The sequence below is a fragment of the Lactuca virosa genome, chromosome 8 (assembly GCF_052849685.1).
Source record: "Lactuca virosa cultivar CGN04683 chromosome 8, Lactuca_virosa_CGN04683_v6, whole genome shotgun sequence".
Taxonomy (NCBI): domain Eukaryota; kingdom Viridiplantae; phylum Streptophyta; class Magnoliopsida; order Asterales; family Asteraceae; genus Lactuca; species Lactuca virosa.
In genome coordinates this window covers 387,215,084-387,239,534 of record NC_136433.1, presented here as the reverse complement: position 1 = coordinate 387,239,534, position 24,451 = coordinate 387,215,084, and the positions used below count along the sequence as shown (strand labels likewise).

Here is a 24,451-nt window from a genome sequence, read left to right as displayed (position 1 = left end):
CAACAACGAAGCCGTTGCTATTCTCGAGCATAATCAAAAAGGAATAAATTTTGGATAACTTACACTTGCATCAAACGATGAATGACATGAAAAGGCACCATGTGGAAAATAAGCAAATCTTTTCAACATGAAGAAAACACCGTATTGAAAACCTATGCTACATGTTCATGCATATAACTTAACAAACAATAAAATTGTGTCCAATTTGGTGGGTAAATCGTACGAGCCTGTGAATATTTAATAGTACAAGATTGTGCGAACAGTGATCTTCACTAAGAAACAAGAATCGCAAAAATAAGAAATTTTTTCCTTGAAAATTTTGAATGTGTGACTCGATTTTGCCAATTAAAAAAAATGTAGAAATCAAGGTGTGATTAAGAGTGGTGGTTGAGGGAGGCATGAGAAGGATAAAGAACTTCGTAACTATTGCATCTCATAAAAGCTTTCCCCAAGTTGAGATCATTACAAAAAAGTGAAAATGGGTTAAGTAAAAAATATTATCACGAGCAAAATCTACAAATAAAGATTGGGTGTTTGATTGGGTGAGGGACATGAAAGATATGGTTAAGAAATAAATGGATGGATTACGGGTATGTATGGGTATGTTATCTACAAAAAAAATGTAATTAGGTTTACTTCAAAAATAGTTTAAAAAACTTATTAGTGAGAGGTGCCCAAGTTGTTAAGCTTGGCCGAAGTGTCATCCGGGATGCGGGTTGGTTTTGCAATTAAGCATATTGGCACGTTGAAGAATATTTGTAGCATATTTTGGTTGAGACAAAAACATGCTCTGACGATCCATGGATACAGAATACCAAAAGAAAAATATAGATTGCTAAGATCAGTCATAAATAATTATCGGCTATGGAAGACGTTACATGGAGTAACTCAGTTTGATAAGGTGGTGAGGATGATATCGTCAATATATAGTAACAAAGAGTCCATGTGAGCACCTTGATGATATATAAATAAGGATGAGTCTCATGTCTTCTAATGTGTGTGAACCTAAGTTGCATGATAAAGTGAGCAAACCACTTAAACCTAGCAATGGGGTCTGTTTGAGAGTATAGAGAGATCGTTGAAGCAGACACACATGATTAATATAACTAAGATAGCATAAAACTGGAGGTTGTTGCATGTATACGATCTCCTGAAGATGTGTGTAAAGAAATGTATTCTTGACATCAAGTTGTCGTATCAATCAATATTGAGATATGTCAATGCTAAGTGTCGTACGAATGGTGGCCAGTTTGACCACGGGACTAACCTTCTAATCATAGCCGATGTTGGGGAGTTGACTTTTTCCATTTGCTATCAGTTTAGCCTTGTACCGAGCTAGGGAACCATATGGATTATGTTTCTTTTTGAACAACCAAATACAATTAACCACATTAGCATTAGTTAGACGTGAAACAAGAACCCACATACCATTAGAAATAAGAACTTTATACTCTTCTCGCATAGCATTGAGCCAATGCAGGTCATGAAAAGATTCAATGTAAGATTAAGGGACCAAAGAAAAGGAATCTATGTGGAGATTTAATTTTTGTATTTGTTTCGAGATTACATGATGAAATCTAGTTGTCATGGGTGAATGGAAACATGAGGATGGCTTTGAGTGGTATGGATAATGGAATAAGGCGGGGATGTAGCGGAAGAGGGTGAGGTAGGGGATGTCACAGTGGAGGTAGGCAGCAGCAACGAGGTGGGAATGGCTGGTGAGGAATATGTCAACGGTGTTGTTGGAGCACCTGAGGGTTGCGATGCAGAAATAAGAGAATCGGAGGTGAGTAGCAGAAGACATGGGAGAAATAGGAGGAGTCGACCCAAGGTAGCTGGAGGAGTACGAGTTAGGAGGGGTTTTTTGGTGTCAAGAAAATGATAAGAAGGGTATTTAGTTGGTGTCATGGAACCAAGTGTGAGGTTGATCTTGTCAAATGTGTTTGTGACAGGAAATGATAATATTTTTGGTGGCTAATTTGAGACAACGATACCCTTGATGATGAGACGGGTAGCCAAGGAAAATGCAGGGTCTACTTCAGGGGGGCTAGTTTGTGTGAAGTGGGAATGTAAAGAAAAATTAAACAGCTGAAAACATGTAAATGAGTGTAGTAAGGTTGTTTTTGGTAGATTTTATGGTACGTGTATCACTATCCAATGTTATGGAAAGAAATATGTTAAGTAAGTGAACATCCATGTGTAATGCTTCAACCCAATAGGTTGGAGGTAAGTGGGCATGAAATAAAAGGGTACGTATTGTGTTATCAATGGTTCGAGAAATGCTTTTGGATTTCCCATTTTGTTAGGATGTATATGAGCATGAAAAATGAATGTGAATTTCGTTGGTGTCACAAAAGTTTTGGAATTCTCCATTGTTGTCACATTGAAAATTTTGTAATTGTATGTCATTTAAATTGATTTTTGACATATGTTTGGAAATGAATAAATTTCGGAAAGAAAAACATTGGATTTGTGATTTAAAGGGCACACCCAATAAAAATGAAAATATTGATCAAGAAACACCACATAATACCTTATGTTAATAATACATCGAACTGGGGATGTCCAAACATCATGATGAATAATTATAAATGGATATGTAGCCATAACTTTTGACAATGAAAATGGTAACTAAACATGCTTTCCTAATTTACAAGCATTACACAAACTAGACGTTTTATTGATCAAACACGTAATTAAACTATGTGACGACAAAAAATGAAGTGTGTGATGTTCAAGATACCCGAAACGTTAATGCCAAAGAGACGACCCATAGGAAATAAGATCTTGCATTGGGTGCGAGCATACATGTATCAGTGTATAGGTGAGATATGGCCCTCAGATTGATATACCATATGTTAGAGTTCGAGTCATGTAGTGTCATGGCATTAAATATTTCGGGTATATTGATTGCTTGATCCAAACTCACTACTAAAGGTCAAACCCATACAAAATTTGAAGTTATTTGTCTAAAGATGGGGACTAAGCATTTTGGCTAGACGGACGGGGGCTAAAAAATTGTTGAGATTGTGAAATAAACCAGCTTATTGGCTGGAAGTTGGGCTTAGGAGCTATGGGCGAAGATAACAACCCAAAGATGCTCCTAGCGAGCGAGATCGAGTGGACGCTTGAGGGAACGTCCTAATAGCTAACGGTAGTGTCACACCCCAAAACTGGAACGGCGGAAACGTTCGGGGGTGGAGGACGTCATGTGTAGTATCACAACAATTGTATAATAGCAATCTTAGTAAACACAACCAAACATTGAATACATGTATGAAAAAGGTTTACATATGTTTAATACGTGTTTGATTACATCAAAAGTATAAGCAAAATAAAAGACATGACTCCGTACTCTCCGTCTTCTCAGAACTTCAGGAGGTACCTGTCTACTGATTTCCTGAGAATACAAGCAGTTTTGAAAGAGTATCAGCATAAAGCTGGTGAGTTCATAAGCTATGTTTTGTGGCGAAAGCTTGTTAATGTATCTAGTAAAATGTTCGGATGTTTCCAAGAAAATCCAATATTTTCTTTAGTAAAAGCAGGATGTTAACAGTTTGTATTGTATGTTCTATTGAAAACCCTGGCTACCACCAGTATGTATAGTATGTTCCGTTTGAAAACCCTGGTCACCACCAGTATGTATAGTATGATAGTTATATTAGTCAAAATAAAACCAATGAAGAATGAAATCCTGTAAACAAAGGTTAGTTTATACTTATTGTGAGTCGTATAACCATGCTTGATATGACTGATGACCTCAGCGACGTTCTTCAGGCGTCGTACGGTATGATATTTGTCACCCCAGGCATGCCTGCCTAACTGTAGCTAGTAGTTTAGGTGTGGGATTGTCAGTCCCGAATAGATCTATTCACAAATCTCATGCTCTACCTCCAGGAGACTCTGGTTACACTATACGTTGAGGATTTTACCAGTGCCCCGAATGATACAAATGAAGAGGAATCTCACAATCCTGTATTAACTAGTTTACGTGTGGTTCCGTAGTGATCTACTGTATTGAACTCGGTATGTTTAATGTATACGATAATAATTATACCTAAATAATTATTATATGTTGTTCTCTTGCAGTAATGAATGTCATAAACTAAATCTGTCATAGTTTATATGTTTAGCAATGTATAACTCAGTGTAATGAAAGCCCCAAACTATACCTATTATAGTTTGCATGAATATAGTATATCCGGTTCGTATATTGTTCTGAAAACTATGCAATCATGATTGTACGTTGAAAACGCCCTTATGCTCAACATAGTACAAAAGGGGATAAAATATCTCAATATCTTATAAAAACATGAAAATCGTTTGTCTGAATCAATTGCATAAGTTTTATACGTGTTAAAAGTCCCTTCGTATTAGTTTTCACAAAATCATTTGTGTTTGGCTTGTATCCCCCCTGAAAATGTTTAAAAATCATGAAAAGCGTAGGGTATGAACTCACTGTTGATGTGTGAAAACGTCGACTGGAAACGAAGATCCTCGAGTGGTTGTACTTGGCACTTAACGGAATCCTAATATCAAATAAATACACATATGTATCTAAATTAGCGATTTCGCTACATAAAGTGTTAGAAAACACTTGTTTTCGGTTAAGGAATGTTACCGGGACTTGATCGAATCGAGGAAAGTGTGTTTTCGGACAACTGCACCACTTAAAAGGTGTTTACGGTCGACAGGCAGTTTACGGCCGTGAACAGGGTTTACGGTCGTAAACTGAGTTTATGGCCTTTGAAGATCTGGTGAGTTTACGGTCGGAAATGGGTTTACGGTCTATGAAGGTTGGCCGTAAACTCAAGAACAGTGACGCTGATTTCGATGAAAACGTGTTTTAGATGTTTTCAAGCAACCTCCAGGAGTGTTTTCTGATGATTTTAGAGAGAAAAGAGGGTGTTTCGGAGTTTACGGCCAGAGGTTCTAGAGAGAGAATGAGGGAGTTTCCGGTCAGAAATGTTCAAATGAGGGTGGGGGTCTCATATTTATAGGGGATTTTGTGGTCGGTGGGTGGGGTCCACCCGTTGCTGGCCGCAAACAAGTTTACGGCCGTAAACAAGTTTACGGCCGTGAACTCCAGTCAGACCGTGAACATGCTGTTTTTCGAGAAAAATTCGAGTTTCGCGCGGTTTTGGTTCCGACTCGCATATATAAATTTAATTATATAAAATCCGATGATGTTCTAAATCAAAAAGTTCGACGGAAAATTAATAAAATCCAAATTTTTTTAACGGAAATTGTGTAACAGAAACGGAAAAAGTTTCGGGTTGTCACAGGTAGGGGGAACAACCATGCATACCAGTTGTAACCCCACTCCCGATGACCATCGTCGACTTTCTGGTTGCTAACTGGAACCACCTTCATGACCACCCTTACGTTGATTTCGACCACTATGACTTTGGCGTCCCCCGGTACGATCAACACGAGTGGAATTACCATAATTATTTTGAGACAATAGCGATTTATTCATTGTTAAATATGTATGTGACGACGAATGATCTGTATGTGTGCCTTGAAAAAGATGAGATTGAATGTGGTTCATGTGTTGCTCTTCCAACGAGAGCATAGATCAGGCCTCTAAGAACTTAGGAAGCGAGTTTGATATCGGAGGTGACTTGCTATGTAATCAGAGTTAGGAGAAAGCTCGTTAATGGTATATGAATTAGGCTACTTGGTTTTCTCCGGGATGGTGGTGTTGATATTGTCGATGAAAACGACGATTGTTTTGATTTTGGTACAATACCAGTGATGGTAGAGTCCTCGATAATGATATTTCGGAGCTCGTTATCTAGTCGAATTGTCTTCCTGTCCTTGTCACGGAATAGGGTTTTCAAACTTTGTCATACTTGATGTGTCGTCACGTTCTTCTTAAGAATCATCCGAGTAAACGTTTGTGATATAGTATCGATAGATCCATAGTTTTACAATGCAATCAATACGATTCCATTCTGCCATCTCCACAGGCGGTCACTACTTTGGTTGTTCAAGATGCTCATGGACTCCGAAAACCACACAGTGAGTCTCAAAGAGTTCACGTCACGTGTTGTAGTTCAACCGGTCTAGATCTAGAACCAATTGTATGTATGACTTTAGTATTGTAAAAATCTCGACTAGATCCCGATTAATCTCCGATTAGTCCCTAGGCACTATCCAACCGACTAAAGGGCGCCTAACAATCAATCTCTGCCTACACAATTAGTGAAGCAGTAGAAAATAATGAAATTTTAACACTTTGAAGAAGTTTTATCTCAACATAAAATATTTGAGGAATAATTAGTATTGTATTAATTATATTAACATATTTTGTTATGTTAGTGGTATTTACGAACTTTTTTTTATTATATTAGTCGTATTTAATTTTTTAAAATTCAACGAATTACAATTTATGGTCCCCGATTAATCTCCGTCTAACCGATTAGTCCTTTAACATCAGTGCACCGTGCACCGACTAGTTAACGTAAAACGTTTTTTACAGCCTTAAGATGACATACAGTTTTTCTGATGATTAGTCTATAGCCATGATGAAAGAATGATTTTCTGATGGCGGCTCTAAGAGAACCAATCGAAGCATGTGCCGATAAGGAGAAGAAGGGGGGGGGGGGGGGGGGATTTCTCGCTCTTATACCATGTTATCTTATGAAAATATACGTACGCACGTATTTTCTCATTAACTAAGCAAATATACAGAGTAGTACAACAGTGGGCTGGACTATCATGATATGGGCCAAAGGCCATATACCAATTACATACATAAATATCATAAAATATACACGCGTGTATATATAGTCAACAACGTTTAACAGTTTCCTTCCGTTTAGTGATAAAGTAAGGGATTTTGTATACAAAGTTTACAAGCCCTTGCAAGTTGCAACTCCATAGAGGAGCCACATACAAGCAGCACCTCACATGCTTGGATTTTTTAGGTATGTAGAAAAAGTAGATGATATAATACATAATCTATCATTAATTAGTAACTGTTTGATGAATACTCCCCTACTTCGACCTGGTCCACGTAATTCTATCTAATAGTCTTGCTAAATAAAATTCAAAAATTGAAAGACACTATGAGTTTAAAAGCCGGTATGTTACAATATCAAGGTTTACTTAAATCTGGTTATCACTTAATGATATAAGTGGAAACACAAATTGTGTATAATGATTCACTGATTTTCTTGCTACTTCATTATCTTCTTCTCTTCTGTCCATTATATTTATTTATTTCCAAATTCTAATTGGTTCCTTCCTCACATGTGATGTCAAAAGGGGTTTCTTAACTTTAAACTTTTTTTTTTTTTTTTTTTTTTTTTTTTTAAAGTTCAGTTCTGGAGTAGAAAACAACAAACATTGTTGATGATAAGTACCAACTGCTTTAGAGGTTGATTGGTACCATCACGCATGCTATAAGTAAAGCATTGTCTGCTGCTGATTGTGTTGACAACTTGACATATAATGTACTTAAAAGTTGAAAATGGGGACACCCCTTCATTTGAATCATGAATAATCCACGACAAATTTGTTAGATTTGGTCCTCTTTGTCTTAGTCCAATGGGCCATCATGGTGGACAAGGCCCTAAAATAATTATCTAATACAGTAATTCCCATGAGTTGAAGCAACAAACTCTTTGACCATTTGGGCTTCTTTATGGCCCACTATCTAGATATTTCAACATCTTTTGGGTCCAATTTGGTTGGGCCTCTATATATGAGCTTGTTTGTTTCAGTCGGCACAATGCCTTTCCACTTTACCACATTGCCTTTCCAATATATATATATATATATATATATATATATATATATATATATATATATATATATATATATATATATATATATATATATCTCATAGGGTACCATACCCTAAAACTTTTAGAATTCGTAGTCATAGACACTCATGAACACTACGTACTAATAGATATCGTGCCAGATGAAAAGAGACATTTTCTTTGGTTAGGATGAAATAAAACCCCACTACACAAGCTTTAGGGGAAAGGGGTACTTGACCATTAATTAATCTTGAAAAAAAGCACCATATAGCATTCTCAAGAATAATACAAGTTTCGTTTCCTTTTAATTTTATCTGTGTGGTCTAGTTGTGTGTTCTAGTTAGACAGACTTAATCTGAAAAATATAAGTGTAATACAGTTAACACATAAAGACAAGTCTTTTAACACTATTCCTCAAAAAAAAAAAATGAGTGCATTGCTTTCATGATATCTTTGTAAATGGGGAGTTGCCATGCTACCCATGGCCCTCAAGCGCCATGATAAACAACCACACAAATGCATGATATTTTTGGTTTCCTTCCTTTTCTCTTTCTGCTTCTTGTCACTTTATTCCTCTTTATTTCATCCAATGTATCAATATACCTAACAAAGAATGAGTACCTTTTACATGTGATAACTCATCTCATAGTATATAAACTATAAAGTCTTCGTAAATGGGGAGTAATTTTTACCCAATAACTATTATTTATTTATTTTATTGCTGTTTTGGTTTGAAAAAAAAAATTAGAAATTAACTTTTGCATGTTTGAGTTGTGATAACATTTTTAAAAAAAAAATATGGTGTTTATATAAAAAAAATGATAAGCAAAGTATTAGGCAAAGGCATACAACATTGAAAGTAATTTATCAGTGATCAAGATGGAGCAAACTTAAAGGATGTATTATTTAATTAATTAACCGATCAATTAATTAATTAGCGTTCCACCTCTCAATTAGGCTTGCTGCCAACTCAAAAAGGAACGTATATGATGATGGTAGCAACATGTACTCTTCTGTATTTAGGAAAAATATAATTTTCAAACCTTTTTTTCTATTAAAATAATGCAACAAAAAAAATTCCCTCAAAGTCAGGGAAAAAGGCAAAAAGGTACATTCTCAATCCATTGCCACTGACACGTGTTTGTATCTCATTGGGTGACTGACAAATATGTATTATTCAGAATTGTAGTATTTTAAATAATATTAACCATTTATCTTGTCATTTATGTAAGACATTCTTGTATTGGAGATTCATGTTGGAGTCTTGAGTATTTGTTAGGAGATGGCCAAAAGAAAAAATATGATATATTATAGTATCTTAGCCAAAGAACAAGCTTTTTCCCCTATCTTTGCTTTATCTTAGCAAAAAAAAACAAACTTTTTCTCCTATTCTTACAAAGCAGAGAGCCGTTGCCCATGGTCATAAACTCATTTTTTTAAAGAAATTTATAAATGATTAAATAATATGAACCTTGTTTCTCAATAATTACTGAGAACGTTTAAACTGGTTTGACAAAGTGTTATAAGATGTTTTGTAGTAATTGTTATCATTAGCTTTGAAAACTTGCGCATTTAATTTTCAGAAAAAGAACCAATATGCAAAATTACCATAATTGAGGGGTAAATGGTCAAACTTGATAGTTAAAGGGTAATAATGTTAGTTTGAGGATTTTTCTGTTGAAGGGGACAAAATTGGATCTTACCCCCGGCCTGCCCGCTTAACTTGCACTCTAATTCCTTACACGAAAAGAGGGAGATACTGCAACGTGGCACTTTTTAATTAGAGTCATACGCTAAGTTCCGTAGGCCGCCTATCAGATTAGCACACCCATGGCTATTGAAAGAATGGACCCACACTAGACGCTCTTCTGGGCCCCAGTTCGACGACGAGCCTGTTAGGTTCGGTCCAAACCATGTTTTTGAATTTTGTTGAACGTTGCGGCCTTTCGTCGCCATTATAAAGTAGACATATATTATTTAAAAATGAGCAATAAGCTCAACTTATTTTGATAATAAAATAGAAAAAAGTTGGTATATATAGAAAAAAGTTGGTATATAAGTTTTATAGTAAAATAATATTTAATTACATGTTTATCAATTAAATTTTCTTAATTGTTCGATTTATCGTTTACTAGTTCTATTATATACCAATACATAGAAAAGCATATCTTTACCTTTTACCGTTTGCATATATCATTTGTCATGATTTTAGCTTTATCGTTTATTCTTTGGTGTTATTGCTTTATTTTTTATGGAATATCTTTTTATAAAATTCATGTTCTGCAATATGTAATAAACTTCGGTTCTTTATATTGAGTGGTTTTACTATGGTGCATGTAGTGGCACCGACAACGTTTGGTTTTTCCATATGCAATGCAAAAAAATTCAAAATTTTTTTTTCTACTATTGTGTCACTACTTAAATTTCACGTGTCCCCCCTACTATGAAATATTGTGTCGCCCATTGTTCTTTATGGATGTAATATCTCAAATTTCAAACAAATTTTTTCCTTTTTAAAACATAAGTAAAACAACTATTTTCCACAAACATCGAAATATCAAGTTGTTTTAATCATAAAACCAAAACATAAAATTCAATGTATCATAATCAAGGAAAACAATGAAAGTCTGAAATGTAAAATATTCATGATGTGTGTGTTGCTATGTAGCCTCCTGGATGCCTGATAGCTGATTGGTTGTAGTCTCTTCTAATGCACAAACAAGAAGGCATGCTGCAAAAGGTAGACAAATACTAGGTTAGAAAGTGATACTGATGGATCGACCCTAGTATTGTGCTCTGATGCCTAAGTTAGATGTCGATTAAGAGCATTGCTAAATTGCTTAATGCGAGAAAGTTCTACCTTTACCGATGTGTATCAAGGTTTTTATATACAGATGAGAGGGTTCAGGTTCTTGTTTCTTTAATCGGGTTATGTAGTTGTCCATAGGTTGTAAGGTCATTAGCCTTCAATATAAGTATTACATTTTCCGTGTTTCCTGGGATGTTGCATAAGGATTTATAAAGATGATTTTCTTGCTATAAAACTTTGCTTTTCCCAGCTTAGACAATTGGTTTGTATTCAATGAGAAGAGCCGGTCTGGTAAGCTATGGGCTTACCATGTTGAGCTAGCCGGCTTTAGTATTGTCATATTGACTTTATGTATGGGCTAACCCCCCATACACAATTAGTGTGCAACATATAATCAAGTTGGGCCTATTCCACGATCATCAAAACTACTTGAAAAACATTTGATCCACAACTGTAAACACAAAACTTAATGAGTTCCCCAAGATATCATATATCATATTACATAAACAGTGCATACGAACAAGGCTCATAGTCAATACCTTAGTGGCCATATAAGTACAAAGTCATCATCCTAAAGACATGTTGAACTTCTTGCCATTTACAACCAAATTCCCATGGGTACCAACATTCTCTTAGCGGGTCAGAAGGCTTACAGTAAACTTCTCTTAGGTACCAACATATACCAAACAGATTAACTAACCAGCCTAAACACACATACATGTCCAAACAATACCCATCGAACCTACCACAATATACATACAATGTCACACACGATATAGTGAGAAAACTCACCTCAATCAAAGAGCAGAATAACAGCACACTTACGTGCTCGAGTGAATCAACAACATGAACCACCTAATTAACAGACAGAGGTCAAACCTTAGTCTACAATTTAAATCTCTCAAAGTTTGACCAAAATTCAAACTTGGTCAAAGTCAATAGTCAACGGTCAGGCGTGTCGTGACCTCCACTTGACGTGTCGCACCCTACAAAATGACAATTTAGTCGTGTTTGGCTTAAAATCATGTTGTGGTACTTAACAGGTGAGTCGTACTCTAGCGTCTGGATAGTTTCAATTATGAAGCACTTAATCCATAAGGCCAGAAGCCCTAATTCTCATATATGGATCTTCTTATACACTTAATGGATACAATTTCCAACTTTATCCATTCCTAAGGCCCAAACATCTCAAAACTCTAAACCTAATGCAATAAGGACTTAAGATCATGCATGGCTAGAAGGGATAGCATGAAAATTCATTTTTCTATCATATGACAAGTCCAGAAGTAATAAAAGTGACTCATAAGGTTCTAGAGTTACTCTAAACTCCAAGAACACCAAGAAAAGTACCAAAATACACTAAAAAGTCCCACAAGTATACATCTAAAAGATAAATCATCAAGCTTGGAACTTTTTGTTGGGTTTTTTAGGCATATATACACTAGATTATGGCAATGGAAGCATTAAAAATTATCCTAAGTGTACATGCACCCTAGGATCTAAGTTTTATTATTATAGTTACGTACTTTTAAAACTAACCTAAGAAGCTAAAAGAAGATGAATTCAAATACTAACCTCTATACAAATCTGAGATCCTTTTAGTCTTGAGCTCTTGATGCTCTTATTGTTTCTTGGAAGACTGGTACCCAAAGTAGAGTACCTCTAATGGTTCACACCCAAAAGTCAAGAACCCTAGAAACTAAAGAGATAGATGAGAGAGGGGGGGGGGGAGGGATCGAAATTCTCATACTTTCAGGAGAGATACGCGGGAATAAAATATGAGCACCCCAAGGTCCCTTTATATAGTTGTGGTGGTAATAGGATAACCTGATTTGATTCAATTAAATAATCAGATTTAGTCCTGAGTCAAATCACTGCCTTATTTGTTACTTGGATTAATTTTTGAACCCTCCACGGAGGTTCCAAAACCATCCACCATCTATGGGGTTCCATAAATGTTCCATTTGTTCAAGTATTGAACAATTAACATTCAGTCCCTACACTTCTAGATTAATTCTAATTAATTCCAAATTAATTCAAATTATTTTTAACTAGTTTCTAATTAATTTATTAATCATATAACAAATTAATAAACTACTTTCTCAATCTCGTAAAACTATTTCTAGCTATTCTTACTTTTGAGGACAACCTAAAAAGGAGTTTATTATTATTCCCAAAGTTACACCAATTAGTTATGATATTGGAAACCTATTTCAAATAGTCTCCCACTTAGACATCTCATCAACTACTATTGGTCAAATAGAATTAGAATAAGCAACAAAGGGTGCCTTCCACATCAACTGCCAAACTCTGATCTAATCAAGAATTGACCCTTAGATAAGTGGTCAATTATTCCTTTGCTTCTTTCAAGATATCATTGTGGACTGAGTCATGGATTGTGAATCAACCTAACAGTCCATCAATTGTTTTTCGATTTCCAATTTATGACGATTAAATCAGACTACTAATCGAACACATCAATCAAGTCTAGGCTAGGCCTAGTACATAAATATCATCATCAAATCACATAGGGGATCACGATATCACCTTTCACCATTGGTAAAAAGGAATTAATAAACTTTGACTACATAGTTTTTGTTTATGAATCAAATCATGTGTAGACTTACTCCTCATTGCCACTAGTGACAGATAACATTATAATAAGACTAAGACACAATCAACTTGTAACACCCGGAATCTAGAAGACTTATAAAAGAAAAATAAACTTCATTAGAAAGGGAAACTCTTCGAGTTCAAGGAGGAAAACTCGACGAGTAGGAATCATTTGGGACACGGGATTAGAAACCAACTCGACGAGTTGGGGAGGACCAACTCGACGATTTGGACTGGGTTTGGGAAAACATAATTCTGGGATTTTGCACCCTATTTAAACAACTTAACTCTAGGGTTTTGGCCTCATTTACATCCTCCAAGCCCCAAACCCTAAATCTCAAAGCCGTAATGCATTGTGAGAGTGTGTGAGCCATTTTTGAGTGAGTTTGTGTGCATTGAAGCTTGTGGGAGGAGGAAAAGCTTGGGGATTCAAGAAGAGGGTCTTAGATCCAGAAACATCTTCCCATTCTCTACATTTTCGGGTAAGCAAGTCTCAGACTTGCCCAATAATTTCTTAGATCTCTTCATTTTACTTTTATGGGGGTTTTGGTCCAAGAATGTTAGCTTTTGAGACTTGCACGTCCCAAGTGATTACTCTTTTAGATATGGGGTCTAGAAGGGGTTCCATGGCATAAAGGTGCAAACTTTATGGCCATGGAAGCCCCATGCAAGCTTTAATATGTCATTTTAGCCTTTTAAGCTCCAAAAGGCCATGCATGGAAGGAAAGTTAGCAACTTTACGTAAGATATCAGCCTTAGGGGACCAGATCTATGGTTTAGAAGTATTGAACTCGACTGAAAGTGACTGAATAGATTTAGACTAAGAGGGACTCGACGAGTTGTTCATTCAACTCAGTGAGTTGGGTCGTGGGCCCGAACCTTTTTTTGAATTCTGAGCAGACTCGGTAAGTCTAGGAGATGACTCAGCGAGTTGGCTTAGGTTTCAGGGGTTTTGAAGACTGAAGAACTCGACGAGTACAAGGAAGGACTCGACGAGTTATAGTGAAGAGTCCTGATTCTGCTATAAGAAAGAACTCGACGATTCTGAGGAAGGACTCAACGAGTTGGATCGCGATTTCAGGATTTATGGTTCATAGGACTCGACGAGTTGATGGACCAACTCGGCAAGTTGAGTCAACGAGAATGTTGACTTTGACTTGGACCTTTTTGGACTAGAAAAGCATTATTGGGCTCTAGGTTGAGGCCCATACGAAGGAATGGGGCCCAATTGGAAATTGGGCCATACATTGGGCTTTTATGGATATTATGATTTTGGACCTTAATGGTTTTAGGCTTGGGCCTTAGTTATGAGCCTTGTTTGGACAGGGGTAAAATGGTCACTTTACCCCGCGATGTGGATTATGGATCATGGTATGGAACCTAATTGCTAATTGGGTAATATTTTGGTATTGATAGCCCAGGGAGTTGCCAGCACAGCAGCTAAGGACTTCCTGCAACGGATTTCAGCAGTGTGAGGTGAGCCTCCTCACCATACCAATGTTGGATTTGGTGTCTAAGCCCATAACTATAACTGGTATGTACTTGACCCGATTGTAGCATGGTCCTTTTGGGTTGCCTTCACCAGTGCAATTTGATAGGATGGATTTTGAGAATAAGGTTACTTATGGTTTATTAATATATTACAAGTATAATATATTAATACGAAATTATTTAATTAGTATTGATCAAGAATTAATTTATTAATTTTGTGATCAAAAGAGACTAATTAAATATATGGGGATTGATTATGTAAATAAATCATTCTTGTAGTGTGGGCTAATGATCCATGTAACACCGTAATTTTTCAAACAATTTTTCACATTTTTAAAAGCATACTTTCATTCATAGATATTATAAAAATCTCATTGTATCACATATCAATCCATAGAAACACATCCCAAGATCATAATGTATAAAAACTCCTCATGTGTGTACTGATCATGCCGACGCCTTCCCGCGATCCTCACTGGTACCTGAAACACATAACACAACACTGTAAGCATAAATGCTTAGCGAGTTCTCCAAAATACCACATATAACACATATTAGCCACTCGAGGCTGTAACTCTGTGGACCATCCGGTCCTAACTCTGTGGACCCTCCGGTCCTAACTCTGTGGACCCTCTGGTCCTAACTCTGTGAACCTTCCGGTTCTAACTTTGTAACTCTGGAACATACACGACATGAATCTCATAGAAATAATGCAGTGTATCACAATCACATAAATAGCATACAAGATACTCTGTCACATAACTCTAATTACCACTCTAGGTAAAGTATAGTGAGAAGACTCACCTCGGGTAACTCGGTAAACCTCGAACTCTGAAATACTGCACTAGCCTTCGCCTAATCACATAAATAATTACTTTAATTAATACAACTTCTAAAGGCTAGGCCAACCCTCTCTATAAGTTCTCTAAGAAGGGTAAAAGACCATTCTACCCCTCTAATGGCTCATAAGTCCAAACACTGACTAAACCCTAAAAGTCAACAAAAGTCAACGGTCAACATTGACCGGACTCGCCGAGTGCACTAGAGTGACTCGGCGAGTACACGCCTATCCACTTCGCCCCTGGTCCTTACTTGAATCGCTGAGTCAACCCTATACTCCACGGGTCGTCACAGGTCGCGAGTCGCGGGGCAACCCGACTCGACTCGTCGAGTCCCTTAAGGGCTCGGCGAGTTCCTCCCATGAAAACTCTCAAAAGATCTCTTGAGGTCAAATCTGCTTCACCAACCAGTAGATCCAACCTTCTAACACTCGAAAGTCACGTAAAGGTTCAAACTTTACGTTCATGCAATGCTTATAAGACCAAAAATGAAGAAATAACCATTTAAATGGGGTTCTACTCTCAATGCTCACATGAAAGCTCATAAAGCTGGAAGCTTGGGACCTTTTGGACCTCTCAAGGTCTAGATCTATCATCTATACCCAAAGGGACCTCATATGCTTCACAATCTAACTCAAAATTGTGCAAAGGAAACCCTAGATTCAAGGAATCTATCAAATACACGAAATGGGAAGGAACTTGTACCTCAAACCGTGAATCTCAGTGTGAACAACACAGATCCAAGCTCCACAATCAGCCTAGCTTGTTCTACCTCCTTCATTCTTACTAAAACACACAAGAAATGGTGAGTTAGCCTTCCTCTTGCACCATAAACGATCTCTCTGCTCTCTAGGGTTTCTCAGGGGTGAAGTGGCCGCAAATGGAGGCCATAAAGGCCTTTAAATAGGGCTCAGGCCCTGAGATTTAGGGTTTCACTTTACAGCCGAGTCCCTCATTAATCCAGACAAGAATTCGCGATCCTACTCGGCGAGTCTGAGCGCCTACTCGCCGAGTCCCTCCCTAAAACTCAAGGTAAATACTTAAAATAAGATACCTGGGAATCCGGGTGTTACAATCCATGATTATGGGCTAAACTAATCCATGAATAGTCCATGGAGGTTAAACCCATGGAGCATGAGAATGTGGAAAGTCATGGGTTATCAGGGTTTACCAAGTGTAACCCTAGAATGTCCAACACTATAAATAGAACCCTCCATAGACCAAAATCAGTTGCCTCTTCTCTTTGAGATAAGTAGCTTATTCTCTTAAATCATCCTCTTGCATATTGGTGTTTGTGAACCATTAGAGGCATCACACTTGAGGTGCTCAAGCTTTCAAAGGTTAAGAACTACAAGTCCTTCAAAAGGTATGTCATCTATCTAGATGTTTTATTCATTTGGCAATTTGTATGCTAGTTAGGACAATGCTTTGGAAAAATTGAAAATATGCATATATATTAGAGAAAACATAGATCCAAAGCATTTAGGGTTGCATGTGCACCATAATGTCACACTAATGAAACTTTAATTTCCAAACCCTAGAGTTTTAAAAGTTAAAATTCAACCCTTATACTTTATAATATTATAAGTTTAATAATATATATATATATATATATATATATATATATATATATATATATATATATATATATATATATATATATATATATATATATATCAGACAAAGTCGGTCTTACCGTTAGTAGGCCTCATTCACGAAGCCGATCTATAAAGGGGTATAAGGTTACTGCCTATAAAATGGTAGTTTAATGGGTGTCCACTCTCACCCACCGCTTCCTTGACTGGTGGAGGGTCGTTAGCCGAACGGGTAGGATAGGACATTAATTCTCTCTCATTAAAAGTATAATGATAAAAATATAAAGTAACTAAACTGTAACGCCCGTAGATCCGGGCTAGTCAATTTAGAGATAATAGGGGTCGAAAACGACTTTTCGACAAAAAATTATTTAGAATAAATAATCTTAACCAAATTTGTAGAATACGTCTCAAGGGTTCCGTACATATAAAGAACGCCGAAATCCGAGTTATAACGAAGAAGTTATGGCCCGTCGAAGTTTTACGGCAAAACCGGCATGACACCGGGAAGCGTAAATAGTGAATTTACGATAGAGCGACTTTTATCCTTAGTGATCTAAACAAAAGTTGTATAATATGTTAAACCGAGAACATACAAAAAAAGAACACCCAAATCTGACTTCGTATGAGGAAGTTATGAATTTTCTAAGATTTGGCATAGCAGTGCACGACCCAAAACCCGAATTTTAGTTCGAGCGGTTTTTGGCCTGCACAACCTAAATGAGAGTTGAATATCTCATTAATAGGAACTCAACGATAAAAAGACATACGAAAACGGAGTCCGTATGAAGGAGTTACGAATTCTTCGTGGTCATTTAATAGTCTAATCTCCTCCTACTGTTAAATTTAAGATCGGTCGAGAATTAGCCGACGGAGTCTAAATGAAAGTTGTAGATCTTGTTTTTACCTACACGTGGATATAAATAACATCGAAAATGGAGCTCGTATGCGAAATTTACGGGGTTTAGAAGTTGGCAGGGTGCTGTGCGAAATCGGGTGACGTGGCTGAATATGGGCCAAGGCTTTCTCCCCAAGGCAAGCCACCAGATGGTGACACCTGGCCATGGACTCGACGAGTAGGACCTCGTACTCGACGAGTAGAGCATGATTCTAGCCTATAAATAGAGGTGTCGGGTTCCCTCATTCTTCACACCATTCCAACCTCTTCTCTCTCTCTCTCTAAACTCTCTCTCTATCCCCCAAAGCCCCCTCTAAGCCTAGGTAAACCCCCTAGCACCCGAAGGAAGCCCCGAGGCTCCCGAAGCCCGATAAAAGAGCCTTTCGACTCGGGAACGCTGCTCCGGCGAAGCCCGGTTTTACGAAAAACCCGTTGTAAGTGAGCTACGCCTACCCTATCGTTAGTATATCTTATGTTTTAATATAATAATGTTATTAGGACCTTATAATAAGTATTTGGGCTATTATTATGAGTTATATAAGTTTCGTTATAATATCTTTTAACCATTCGCGGTACGGCGAATCTGGTTTAAAGGGCCGCATAGGGTTGTTGGATTTCAGAAGTGCTATATGCCAAAATGGTCCCGCCCTCCGGTGTTTTATGTCTGGCCCCTGTCTGTACATAGTGGTTGGAAAATATTGTTTAAACGCTTATATAATAATAATAATGCTAAGACTAATAATTAGTCACGGTAAATATTAGACTAAAATCTAGTGGTAATAATACTAGGTTTCGTCGGAGGAAAATACAATCGTTAGAAGCGAAGTGCAGCCCAAGTTTGGAATCGTCACTTTAACAAGTGAGTGCATAGTTACTTTCATCTTACACATAAATATGAAGTATTTAATATAAATTACGTGCTATGTGTGCATATTGTCTGAATACTTGCTGTCTATGCTGGATGAACGATTTTATACATGTTTTAAATTATTTAAACTGTATATGTATTTTATATCTACAAAATATGTTGGGTAAAATATGGGTAGATGAAATATGAGTCGGATGATGAGGTGAGAGGTGAAATAGACCATGAGGTGAGGGTGAGAGGTGGACGATGTGAGAAGCCTTTTACCCAAATGTTGGCCCTGTCATCTAGCAGAGTATGGATGACAACCACGGACTATTCTAGACAGTCCAGAGGAACACTAGCAGGCTCGCAACCTGTAGGTGTTGTGAACGCTGTGTTCACCGATGTACTCTAAAAACCCATTGACATGTATTGCGAGTGGACTCTCGAAAATGATACTGTCAATAAACGAGATAACCCTGGCAGCTGTGCCCGAAGGACAATACCGACAGTCGCGCCTCATAGAGAATGTCACAATTCTGGCAGTTGCGCCTAAGTGATAGAACTAGCAGATGTGCTTGACAGCTGTGTCATAGGCAACGATGGACTTCGTGCCTATTCCTTAGGACAATCCTTAGGAATGAATGAATGAAGAATAGCCGACTCTTAGGGTAGATCCTTAAGATTAAAGAAGAGAATGGGGATGGGTAATTGGGTTAATTGTTTGATGATTAGACATAATAATTATATTATTGTGGGTTGAAAACCTTATGTACTCACCAGGTTTCCCAACCTGACCCACTCAGTTTATTTGTATCACAGGAGTCGATATGAAGTTACATTACACTGAGAGATTAAGGAGATATAAATCACTAGTGATAACGGATGTAAGTTCTGTTTATGCTTATGTTTCTGTATTGACGATGACATCCCAATGTTTTAAAATAAATAAAATACATTTCTTCGGATATGCTTTGATAACGTATTTATCATGTTTTTCTGGGAACAAATTCCGCAACATTTTTATTAAAAAGGGTACTCTAATTTTTATAAAGCATAAACAAAATCGGTCTTTTCTGGCCGTGAAACTAGGGATGTCATAGTTGGTATCAGAGCATTAGTTTAAGCGAATTAGGAATAAGGATTTATTTCTAGACTTAAACTTAGAATGCTAAGAGATGATCGTGAGGAATGTGTCTAATAAAATTTAGGTAATACACCTGAATTGACACAAGCACTAGCTTATTTAGGGAAAATGCCTAACATGCTTTATGTGCTAAATGATTTATGATATGCATTATATGATTGGATCTATGGTCTATTGCCGACCGGATCTGGAAACTTTATGTGTTCAGAATTCTAAACGTTTAATTACGGTATTAGAACTGGCAGGTAACTTTTCGGAGTAATAAGGAGTATTACACGTCTAAATCATCTCTATATATATATTCTCGTCCTGATGCGCTGAACGCATGCTTCCGTGAACGTAACGTCATGGTGAAGGCTCGTAGCAAATTGAGCAAATGGAGGAAATGAAAAGGCTTATGATAGTGAATGACACTATCGGAAGATATCGTAAGAGTGGTACCTTGCCTTTAGAATATATATGGTAAAATAACAGTGTGTTTAGAAGAGTACGGTACGTCCGAAGTACACCTTCGATCGGCGGGATGATGGAACAATTGGTGTAATTCCTGAGGTTGTCCCATCGTATGGAGTTTCCACCGCCAACCGAGTTGAAGTAGAATTAATGATTGAACATACGCATGGAAGAAATCCTAGTAGAGTCTAGGGAAAATTTTATGATTGTTTGGACACATTTATATGTGTTTGATGTGTAATTTAATATGCTTATATTTTATTCAAGCTAATTTATAAAAGTAATTTACTTTACTAGACTATTAAACACACTAGGCAGTGTACCTAATCGTGCAATAGTATAGCAATTGTAAGAATGAGTGTCGAACACAAGGAACGGTGTTTAGATTGCTTTATTTTACTATTGACTAATTAATAATTAAATTAAAAGAGGGGTTGTTTTCCTAGTTTTGCAAGACTAGATACTTGATTTACTAAACTAACTCAAAAATTCACTTAATAAAACTAGCACTAAAACTAAGCAAGTAACAAGTATGAATTACCAAGGTGAGAAAGAGACTTTCGTTCAGCTTCGGATTTGTTGTTATTATGGTTGTTTCATAGAAGTGCAATGGATTTAGTTTCTTTGGCTACCGATTCCTAAGATGACCAAATTGGTATTCACCAATTTAATCCTTTAGCAAACTAGCTTATTTATTCGGTGATCAAGCGGACAAACTTACAAGTTCACTAGTGTTTGGTTCGAGTTGCTTAGACTTATAATTAATTGACTAATTAAATTTATTGATTCAATTTTATATACGATTTATCGTCATATATTGGCTCCTATACTTTTTTTACCCACTTTTCTACTTAACCCTAGGTTTTAATCAAAACTCTAGTCCTACAATTTTGCAAATCACAAGATCATAAGATTCAAATTCAATTAAGAAGAATAGTCATTCTAACCTAATCAAATTCAGCAATAAGCAGATAAAAAGCAGTTATCAAAAGTACTTGAGGTTCTTTAATAAGCAAAAGTCAACAAATAACCAAATAACTAAATCCATACTATGAAATCAATAATGTTTAGTCCACTCATCCTAGCTAAACGAAAGTCATGAGTGTTTAGCTCAAGATTTCAGCAAACGAAGTCATAAAATTGAGATTCAAAAGTAAAGACATAGCTATTCCTAATGAAAAATCGAAAAGTAGAGTTTAGTTTCCTTTGATCTCCTCCTTCTAATGATTGTGATTGAATTCCTTGCTTCCAATGCTTAATTCTGGTGCCTTTCCCTCAAAAAGCTTCGAATTCTCCAGAGCCAAAAGTTCCCAATTCGGAGGTTTATGTGAGATATTTATACTTTTCCTGAAAGTAGGGCACCACGTCGTGGTGGGTCCGCCACGTCGTGGTGATTGTGTTTATCCCGTAATCTCCAAGTCATCGAATCTGATCGGGAATCTTCAAGACGCCATGTCGTGGTAGGATCACCGCGACGTGTTGGGTGTATTTTTCTTCATTTTATTGCTTTGGTTCAATCTTCCATCTTCTAGCTTCCTTAATCCAGCTTCCAACTTCCTTTTTGCTCCAAACAAGTCTTGTAGTCCCTACAACACAATTCATAGCAAATTAAGTATCTTTTGTTCTATTAAGGGCATAAAAGTAATTAAAATATTAATGTATGTTGTATAAATATGTGTATAAATATGCACATATCAAAATAACCCACACTAGACTTTTGCTTGCCCCCAAGCAAAACTGAATTTTAGCATACCAACATCACATCAAACAATCCTAATCGAACCCAGCCATTATGCCAAGACCGCAACGCATGCATTTGTGTCTAAAATTTTTCCTAAGGACCCCCCCAATCCTAAATACTCACAATCTTCATAAACACCCGCCCACTTCTTTTGAACAATGCTCATTTTATGCAACCCTCCGAATCCATCCTCAGAAAACTTTCTTACCCTCAAGGTATTTTTGGTCAAGCAACCTAAGCATACATAATCTAGAAAATTACAAATTTTGATACCATATTGGAGCTCTTTACGAATTCTTCAACTCTTTGAATATTTGATATTTGATTTCTTTGAATTCACCATCTTCTTTGATTTGATTTTTGGAATCTTCAACTTTTGAATTTCTTCAGAATTTTGATCTTTGATCTTCATAATTTGACTTGAACGCTCCAAAATTCTTACAACTTTTCATGTAATTCTCTCTCTTTTTTCCAATTTTTTTTACATGTACCTCACTTTTTTTTTCTCTCTCAAAACCTACATGCTTAAGCAAGGGCGCTCCACTTCAACCTTTATTGGTTAAGATATTAGTCTAATGTGCAATGACTACTTAAGCTTTCCTGGATACATTTCAGGTTTAGGCTGCTAAATATATTGCATCCCTCAAACTAAGCGAGGTTGTGTTTTTGTCCCATGATTTCACTAGAATAGGGAGGCCACAAATGCACTAGAACGTGTATAGGCTTAACTAAACATTTGCGTCCTCATAGAATCATCAAATGCAATACTAGCATGAATCCTAATTACTTTATTACCATAATTTTCTAAATTAAATCCTAGCAATTTTATGCAAAAAATTTTATATTATGCCTAAAATTAAGATACTAATTCGACTAATATAATCAACCCCCTACCCCACACTTATTTCATGCAATGCCCTCATTGCATGGTATGCAAAACATAAAATTAAAAAGAGGGAGAAAAAGGAACAAACTCCCCTGGGATAGAAGATGCACTGGACTCATGGAAAGAAACTTCAAACTTGTTGGATCATATGGACTCGGAATCGGACAAGAAAAAGGCAGCCTCCTAAATTGGTGAAAAACTCCCCCACGTCAAAGGAAAGTGTAAACAATGTCGTGGCAGCCGGGATAATTCTTCAACGAAGCGTGATAAGGAAATTCTAGGCATGGGAACAGCTCATCCATACCATGATAATAAATATAACACCACTTGAATCACGGAGACTACTGGAAGTACGAGATCAGGCTCGGAAAATGACTCGAAAAGCACCACGTCGTGGTGGATATCACCACGTCGTGGTAAACCAAACAGAACACTTTTTGTTTTTTTAAAACTGTGACACCATGTCGTGGTGTCAGATACCTCGTCGTGGTGGCCTTGAAAAGTGAGATTCGGAAGGCGAATAGAGCTGCAACTTGAACTAAAATGACACCATCTCTTCCATACAGCTTTAGGACATGACCCTTCACTCTATGACTCAATTAGACTCCCGAAAATGCTCTCAAATCACGCTTCTCTCGACGTTCTCTTATACCTTCACTCTAACGAACTTTGTTGTGCCAAATATACCTTTACTTGACTCTTAAATATAACCTAGAACTAGGACAAAGAAAATGGTAATAAAAGTAGGAAAAGCATCCAAACAACCAAATCATCCACAAATTGTTTAACAAAACATAAAACAAACCAAAAAAAAACATAATAAAGGACTAGTCTAAAACAAGACAAAAAAACCAAAGAAAAGGATAAAAACTCAATCTTCTTCATCATCACCAGCTCCACCACCACTGCCTCCAGCTCCACCCAACTGCTCTCGTTAAATTTCGTCCCACGTTGGAACATGTGGGTACGCAGAAGGAAAATGCTTAGGACGAGATACACACATAGAGCTCATCAAATGATATAGGCTCATGTTGTTGTAGTTTGTAGCTCTAGACATGTAGTCCTCATATCGTCTCCTTGCCACACTGTAGGGATCCATGGGCATCTTATCTTCTTCCGGCACCACTGGCTCATCTGCTCCGGCTTCATTACCCCGTTGCCTTCCACGGCTTGGAACCCGGTGCCATGGAGTATCGTCAGGAATGCTAAAACCAGCCATTCCTTGATCAACAACAATTCGAGCCCTATTATAAAGAAGAGTGGAAAAGGGCTTTTTGGGGCTCCACTGTAAGCATAGAAGCCTCCCGCTTCTCAAAAATACCAAAAGATCGCGCGAGTCGGGTAATCCACATACCGCCAT

General features: G+C 37.0%; 1 protein-coding gene across 1 annotated transcript in view; it reads right to left on the bottom strand.

The window, feature by feature from the left end:
* LOC145131981 (uncharacterized) overlaps positions 1-24,451 on the bottom strand; it is a 27,678-nt gene extending 3,227 nt beyond the window's left edge. Inside the window, exons 1-2 of the mRNA XM_079066623.1 lie at positions 24,093-24,451; positions 64-157 (exon numbers count right to left, since the gene is read on the bottom strand). Of these exons, the coding sequence (XP_078922749.1) occupies positions 64-157; positions 24,093-24,451 (453 nt within the window). The remainder of the gene's footprint in view (positions 1-63; positions 158-24,092) is intronic.